This window comes from Cyclopterus lumpus, chromosome 6 (genome assembly GCF_009769545.1).
Source record: "Cyclopterus lumpus isolate fCycLum1 chromosome 6, fCycLum1.pri, whole genome shotgun sequence".
Lineage (NCBI taxonomy): Eukaryota > Metazoa > Chordata > Actinopteri > Perciformes > Cyclopteridae > Cyclopterus > Cyclopterus lumpus.
Genome location: NC_046971.1, coordinates 15,392,716 through 15,401,118, shown reverse-complemented (window position 1 = coordinate 15,401,118; position 8,403 = coordinate 15,392,716). Strand labels below are relative to the sequence as shown.

At 39.4% G+C, this 8,403-nt stretch overlaps 1 protein-coding gene across 1 annotated transcript; it reads right to left on the bottom strand.

Moving 5' to 3' along the window:
* Positions 1-1,226: 1,226 nt before the first annotated feature.
* Positions 1,227-6,841, bottom strand: ube2na (ubiquitin-conjugating enzyme E2Na). Its single transcript, XM_034535551.1, has 4 exons — positions 6,711-6,841; positions 2,847-3,093; positions 2,320-2,460; positions 1,227-2,219 (listed from the first exon to the last, which is right to left on the bottom strand). The coding sequence occupies exons 1-4, from the start codon at positions 6,738-6,740 to the stop codon at positions 2,179-2,181; spliced, it is 459 nt and encodes a 152-aa protein (XP_034391442.1). The 5' UTR covers positions 6,741-6,841; the 3' UTR covers positions 1,227-2,178.
* Between the last annotated feature and the right edge of the window lie 1,562 nt (positions 6,842-8,403).

The window sequence follows — 8,403 nt, the reverse complement described above, 5'->3', positions numbered from 1 at the left end:
GCCATATATATATATATATAATTATTATTTGCATCACATTTATTTTCATATCAGAATATATATATATAATTATTATTATTATTTGCATCACATTTATTTTCATATCAGAAATTACAAGCTGCCTCAACTCCTATATTGGCAACCATTACAAAATGGTCAAATAAACCAAACAAAGTTCAGTTCAGAAAGGCAGCCGGGTGGTAACATTCACTTGTTTGTTACAGCAGCATTCCTCTCGAGGTGACGCTTGTAATTAAGCTGCTGAGTATAAACTACCAAAGCTCAAGGCTTCCCTCTCGTGGACGTGGACTGTCTCTAAACCACAGGATGTGTTCAAGGGGGAACATGTTGAGGTGTTATGCAGTGACAATGTCTGATTAGCTTGGCGTATCAAAGGACAATGTGCCAAAGGACACTGGCAGAAACTAGAACAAGAAAGAGACAAAGGTCTTGATTGTTATGGAATACACAATTATCCTGATCCAGAGCAGCACAATGGCTCAAATGAGGATTAAAAGGTAACATACTCTGCAGATATAATTACTAAAATGTCAGCAGCCTGGGAGCATGAAGGCTGAAATTAGGATCTCTGAAGTTCAGAGATCTATCAGTGTATTGTGGGAGAGTCCTAATTTCATGCTGCTTTTAATCTGGAACATGGTAAATAATAATTATTATACCATTTGTATAAAGATGTGTTTTGTTGGGCCCACAATGGACACCTCCAGTACCCAGCAGGACTTCATACTGGGCACATTGAGCACACACTGATTAAGTAGTAGTTCACTGGGAAAGAGTTGGGAGTTGATTAAATACAATTACCAGAGGTAATTCATGTTTAGTACACACTTATATATTATATAATACCAACCATACATGTAGTCTTGAATAATTGATAAGAAAACATTGTATTTTTTAATCCAACAATTAGACTTTAGGTACTTTTTCGTTTCTTAAATGTATACAAAACATAAAATGTACTGAGAAAGACGGCACATCCACACAGGTGTTTTCACTTATCATGGCCGATTAACCCCTCAAGTTGATGTTGAGCAATGATGGGAATTATGTGGTTACAAAATCCATGCACTAATTAGGTGAATACGGTGTAACCTGGACCCCCAACTTTCCCCTTCTGTACACACCAACACAATCCTGAGGAAGAAGTCTAATCAGGCAAAATGTGTCACATACGTGTCCCATAAAGAATTATACCGAGGACACTATTTATTAATCAACAGATTTATTTACAGAACATAAAAGTATGCAGATGGACCATTTCATAGCATTGTGAGAGCAAGAAAAGCATTTCCTCCCCAAATTAATAGAAATAATGACTTTACAAACCGTAAATTTAACACAAACCTTTCAGCAGAAAAGTTACTCGGACATTGCAAGAAAGATTTACATATAAAAGACTGGATATGGTAATAAAACACATGCTAAATAGAAGGAACCGTCTGCAATGTCCAGCCTATCCTCCACAAGCCTGCAGCTTACACTTAGTTGAAAAGGTTAAGGTGACTTAGGCTTTGTTTGCTTTTTAGTCATATTATTTTGTATTTAACACAGCCAGATGTGACTTACAGAAGCAGAGCTACGATAGTTGTATGCATCCCGTTGGGCTATCTACATAGCACCAAACTCTATTCAGCCTCCAGGTGAGTGTCTACATATAGTGGGCTAGTAGTAGTTAGCTGCTTTTTATTTTTAAGAAAACAAAATTAAAAGAAAGGTAAAAGTATACAATATTAACATCTCACCAATCTCTCCTCCCCACCCAATCCCCCGGCTTCAGTACCCCCCAAATCCACCCACCCCCCAAAAATGTGAAACGCAGGACCCTTTTCGCCCCCTTAACGTGCTTTTTAAAGCTCAAGTTGGCAAACGCTTTCCAACATCAAAGGGCAAATAAGAGTGGTGAGTAAACCATGCCTTTGAACAGTAGTGAGTTAGGACAAAGAGGAGTCATTTAGTCACTAGTGAGCATTTAAAATCACCAATTATCAGCAGTTGTTTTTTTCCTTTACAATATATTCATGTTTATTTTATGATATATATATATGCATGTATATTTAACATTGTGTCCTTTAAATGCAAATGAAGTAGGTAAAGGTCTTGGCAGAACATAGTGAGTTTTGTTCACACTTGATTTCCACTTGCTGGGCTGCTCTACACTTAATTTTTGTTTCCAGCGTAAAGCCTGGTCCATGACTTGGCTGTGAAGTAAAAAAAAACAAAAAACACATAATGAACACGAGCCACGTAAATTACACCTACCAGGATGGAAAGTGTAATAAACCAGATCATAGCGCTCACCGATTTCTATGGCCTCAACTTCACTGGACTTCCACTTCTCTGCAACGTCATTGGCAAGAGGATCATCAGGGTTGGGTGCACTTAGTAATGCCTGGATTGAGAGCAGCACTGTGCGAATCTGGAGAGCTGGCGACCATTTATCTGAGAAAATGAAAACAGAGGGATTATTAAGAATACAATTGAGACCAAGAAAAGCAAGAGGGACAAGAGAGTGTTAAGCTGTAAGAGCAATGAAGAGACAGTGCTGATGTGCAGTTGTAGAGGCACAATGCTCCAGTTAGGGGACACAAGTGTAACGAACAAGGCCCTTGATCTTTTGAGCAAGATGAAATCGGCAAAGCCCTCATTTCATTCACAGGCCAAACATCAGAAAACACAATTCATAAAGGCTTTTCTACAGTAACAAGCCTGAAAGGGAAAAGCCACATTTTCTGTCAGTTGAAAACTTGCCCTTTAAGTTAAAGCGAGATGTAAACCACACATAGCTGGCCAAGCATAAACTGTGACATTACAGAGTATTGACTTACCTTTCAAAATATCTAGACATATTCTCCCCAACTTGTCCACATTGGGATGATATATTTTGGTCATGAAGCGTACTTTAGGAGCTGCCATGGGATATTCTTCTGGTAAAAAGAGCTCCAGTTTAAATGTGCCCCCTTCAAAAGGTGAGTCCTGAGGTCCGGCAATGACCACATGGAAGTAGCGGGCGTTGCTTTCATCTGGCTCGGCACTGATGCCTGGGACAGGCTCGGCAACCAAACGTTGAGTTTCCTGGCACAGAAAAAGACAGAAATTGTGGTTAGTGGCACCATATTACAAGTTGGTGCCACAGTGCTTTCGCTTTGCACTGCAAAATGCACCGTCACCACCAAGATGAGGCCCCTTTCAGACAGACTTGTGTGCGCTAACTGCTAATGCTGCGTTCACCTTTTGGTGTGAACGCAGCATAAGAGGAATTCTTGAACTCTATATTTCAGCCGAGGGATACCGCTCTGAGTGTTCAGGTAGTGCAGGTGCACTGAGACACAATTGCACAAAATAGTTTGATTCTTAAAAGGAGATGTAGCATAGAGCATCTGTCACAAGTCAAACAATGAGTTAAAGGGGAATGACATTAATACACATTGAATCGGGGTTAAAGTATTACATGCTCATCCCCTTTAGTGGCTGCGGACAGTTGGAAACTGTGTAAAGCTTAGTTATAAATTATCAGTATCAAGAATTGCAGTTAACTGCACTGATGGGAACTACACATCACTGAATCTAAAAAGATCTTCATCCATAGTAATTCATATTTGATATTAACTTTTTAATTCAAAAGATGTATAAAAGCCCTTGCCACACCTGAGAGCTGCAGAAAAGTTGTGAGCCACTACTATTCTGACAACAGAGATGTGGCAGGAGGCGGGCTGCTTGGCTTTTATCCTCCCACACAGAGGGGAGGGTGGCTTTGACTGCAGTCTTGGCTCAGTGCTGTGATTCTGTAGACACTTTGCAACACTCTTTTAGAGGTGACACTGACTGCGCACCCCAGGAGACCATTACTTGTATTCCCATCAGCCACTGCAGCAAGGCCTCTCCCAATTCATAGTGGCAGCCAAGTGACCTCCAGAAACATGCATTTACTATGAAAGAGGAGCAGGTTTCTGCATGAGGCAGCATGAGGGACACACCTGATATTAACAAGAAAATTACATTCAAGCTTGCTGCGAATATGCACGTCGTCATTATATATATATATATATATATATATATATATATATATATATATATATATATATATATATATATACTGCAGGGTGCTCAACTCTCAAATGTACAGACTCCAAACTGTAGTACTGATACTACATATATTCTGCTATGAGGCCCTTTGATCATTTCCCAATCTAAAAACACAAACGTATCCTCTTGTGCCTATTTGATATGCAGGTTTTAGTTATAGATACATTATGCCTGGCAACTATAGATGAAAAATAGCATTAAATAAAGCTTGCCAAGAGCCAGCACTTGTTTTTGGCGTTCTTTTCCTGAATGAAGCAGAGTGAGATTCCTGAAATGCTTTAGATAACCCATAGACAAAACCATGTGAAAACACAGACGGGAGAGGGGCTCCCAGTCCCAGTCACACGCTCTGAGGGCTCAAGGGCTCCGTGTGATAAGTACTGTTCCCAGCCCTTCCATCTTTTCCCACCAACACTAGTCTGGGATCTACTTTCTCACCCACCTGGGCAAACTTATCTTGAACACCATTTATGTTCCTAATGATTTCCTATTGAATCCTTTACAAATCATAAGCTGTAATTCTAAAGAATATGGTTTATATATATATTAATAATAATAATAATACACATAATGCATGAATGTCATTTGCTAAATTACAGCGAGGGTACTGTGGTGAAGTCTTCTTTAGAAAAATTATATAAATGGGGAATCGTGGCTGCTGGTAAAACAGTGGAAACTGTTTCAACACATCACCCTGGTCTCTGGGAACTTAAAGGAGACATTGTGGTAATTTCAGGGTTCATACTGTATTTTGGGTTTTTACTACAACATCTTGACAGGTTTAATTTGTCTGCTACTGCCTGTTTGAAAATACCTGCATTCACCCTCTCTCTAAAAGGCTCCATTTGAGCACATTTCAACATAATTTGTTTACTCCGTGTCACCTGATGTCATCCACATACACTCCAACCAGAAATAAACTGGCACACAATTAGAATGTTTATGTGTAGAACTGTTAAATGGTCAATATATTGTGATATTACAACCGTACGGAAATCCTGACGGCTCGTTCAAAATAAAACAGTTTCTGAAGAGGGGCTGGGTGTATTGGGGCTACACGGTGGTGTAGTGTCACCTCACACCAATCGGGGCCCGGGTTCGATCACCAATCACGGGCTGTGTGGAGTTTGAACGTTCTCCTAGTGGCAGCGTGGGTTCCCTCCGGGTTCTCCAGCTTCATCCCACAGTCCAAAGACATGCAGCTTTGGTTAATTGGAGGCTCTAAAATGTGTGTAAAAAGAAGGTGTTTGCCCTGCAATAAACTGGTGACCTGTCCAGGGTGAACCCTGCTTTAGCCCAATGGCAGCGCCTCCGGTGTATTCCTCCATGGATTGAGCTTTTTGATACTATCACAGTATTTATACAACAATAAAACGTGAAAATCTAACTTTTTACAAAAATTAGTCCTTTAAAAAAAAAAAAGGTCCAGTGAATATGATTTAATTTAATTTGGCAAACATTGAATATAATATTCATACACATCACCTGAAAGAAAAAATGGTTGCGTTTCCATTAGCTAAGAATGATCCCTTCATATCTACATAGGGAGCGGGGACCTCTTCACAACGTCCGCCATGCTGCTACAGTAGCCCAGAAAAGACAAACCAAACACTGGCTCCATTTTGACATTACCTGAAGGCACCTCAGTTCTCCAACACTCTTGGAAAAAGAGTGGAGGGTTACTTTTTACAGGCCAAATGATTAGCAATTCAATCTAAATAGTGAAAACTTGAATTGGGATGTGCAGGAAATACAAGACAACTGTTCTTCAAAAGGAAGAGACAGCTCCCAGGCGACCGTGACAACACTTACAATCATATTGGTTAAGGCAGGGGATGCCAAAGAACAATATTCACCAATTTAGCAGCATCTTTAGTCTGCTGAGTAAAGCCTCTTTGGTTCGATGGCCAAAGATGCCAACGATGCTGATGTTGGCCCAAAGAATCAGGGGGAACAACTCTGCACTGGAAGTGATTCATGACCACAGCAGCAAACGTGTCATCCATACAACTTAGTTAGGTTACCACATTTAAGACACAGTTGAGAATTTCAATGAATGACGAAACTGCCTTAAAACAAGACTACAAGGAGCAAACCTCCCCCAAGCTAAAATCCTGTATGCTCAAATGAAAAGCACAACACTGGGAGAATCAGCCTACCAGGCTAGCTCTAGCTTATTCCTGCCTTATGCCATGTAAACACAACGGAAGCTGATAAACTAACGTTAGCTGGTTTAGCATCATTAGCGAAGCATTTAGTTAGCATCATCACCGCAATCTGACCGGAAGCAGTTCAAGAACACGACTGTGCTTGAAAAGTATGCGTCTAGAAAACAATAACCCCGGCACACAGGCGATACATCCGCCATTTTCTCAAAGCGTTGATGTATTTTTAACCCGCCGTGTCTCAGTGTATCAAGGCACAGAAAAGAAACGGAAGTTACTTTAGCAAACTGACGTTAGCGAGCTGAACGCTACGGCTCGCAGACGGACCCGCGGAGCGGACGAACCGCGGACACCGAGCGGTGGGAGTTCACACGGTGGACGGAGAGTTTAGGCCATGGCAGAAAAGTGACACATGCTGCTGTTTAAAGTGTGACATATTACCTTAGAGATCCTGCGGGGCAGTCCTGCCATCTTGTTTTAAATGCGGGGGTTTTAGCTCTCAGTACCTTCTCTCTCTCTCACTGGCATTGACAGCAAACTCACGTCTTCCGGGTTCTCTACGTCATGACAGTGGATGACGATGGAGAAAAGCTCGTTTATGAAAAGACAAATGATCCTTTTAGGTCCTGCATTAGACACAAATGAGAGAAATACCACTGAAAAATACTACACAAAATAAAGAATCAACAAACATGTATATTTTATTTTTGTCAGGTGTTGATAACTAATGTACTTCCTGCATTAAATCTGTTTGATTGCCTATATTGCATTACATTTTGGAAGGACTGGGAATATATATATTGGGCAAAACAACGCAATAAGATACATCATCACCTATTTTTAATGTGATTTATCTGAGAAATTTCATTCATAAAGTTTAATTTCCTCCACCATCTTTTAAGTTGTTTTAAATGTGAAATGGTATGTCGGATTGTTTGTACATAAAACAATTTACGAAACAATCCCACATTTCAAATAACAGAATAAAAGCTGAGAGACCGAGTCTGCAATTACGTGTATGTACATATATTTAAAAAACATGTAATATAGATTATAGTCATTTACCAACAGATTAATCAGATTATGCTACGTGGCCACTTCTTGTGGTAACTTTACCTAAATTATTTAGAAATTAATTAGTATTTAATAACATGCGGAACAACGATATTGTTGAGAAAATGTAAAAGATTTTATGATACTGAAGTTGTGTGTATATTCAACATCTTCTCATTTTAAATACAAACTGTACATACTGGACATAGGCTACATGGAATCAATGACAGACAGACACATTACAAAGCCATCAAGACTTGTAATGTAAAGTACCTCGAAAACCCTTTTTTAAGTTTATTAATTAAATATTAATTGAATTTTTTAACCTTTGTGAGACTTTGGTTGAACCAAATAAAGCAACATCACACAAATTCCAATAATATCATACCATACATTTTACAACATTAAAGAAATGGTCACAACTATTTAACACACACATGATACAATATTTTGAAAAGCAGAGTTAGAAAGTCCTTTTGTTTGGGATTTTTAATATTGTTTTCACCAATATTTATTTTCACCAAAGTAAAATGTGTCTTTTTTTTGGTATTTTTACACTGCGATATTGCTCATTTTAATGAAGAATTGAAATGCTTATCCTACAGCTGATGAGTTTTGTTTATACCATTGCATCAGAGTGCAGTTTATGCATAGCAGCTGGGAAGAAGAACTCTAAAATGGCCGTGGCTACTGACATTAATATGGCAGTGCATTATCTGCCAATTTCATTCATTTTCAACATACAATTTCCCCTGACCTGTTTATCTTATTTGTTTGCTTGATTTGGAAGCAAAGGTTTCTCTTGAAAAGCCAAACTATCTATCTACTATCTATCTGTCATAGACATAACAAAGCACAAATTAGACCTTCCACTTCCACGGGCCAATAAGCTGATACGGTACAGCTGTATTTTCAAATGTTTTTGTTCTGCAGGGTGAACAGGAGCTATAGATTGGAGGGGCCTGGGAGCTCCTCCTCCTGACTTGTCTGTATGGACAGCAGCTTTGTTCCTTTGGGTGTCAGGCCTGTTGCATGGGTATCAGCAGTGGAGCAAACTAAGAGGAACTATAATTAAAAACTG

Excerpts from the sequence above, each read along its gene's own strand:
- ube2na (XM_034535551.1), bottom strand. The coding sequence starts at position 6,740 with ATGGCAGGACTGCCCCGCAGGATCTCTAAG. Across the intron at positions 3,094-6,710 it reads TGCCCCGCAGGATCTCTAAG|GAAACTCAACGTTTGGTTGC; the intron begins GTAATATGTCAC and ends TTTCTGTGCCAG. Across the intron at positions 2,461-2,846 it reads ATGTCTAGATATTTTGAAAG|ATAAATGGTCGCCAGCTCTC; the intron begins GTAAGTCAATAC and ends TCATTTTCTCAG.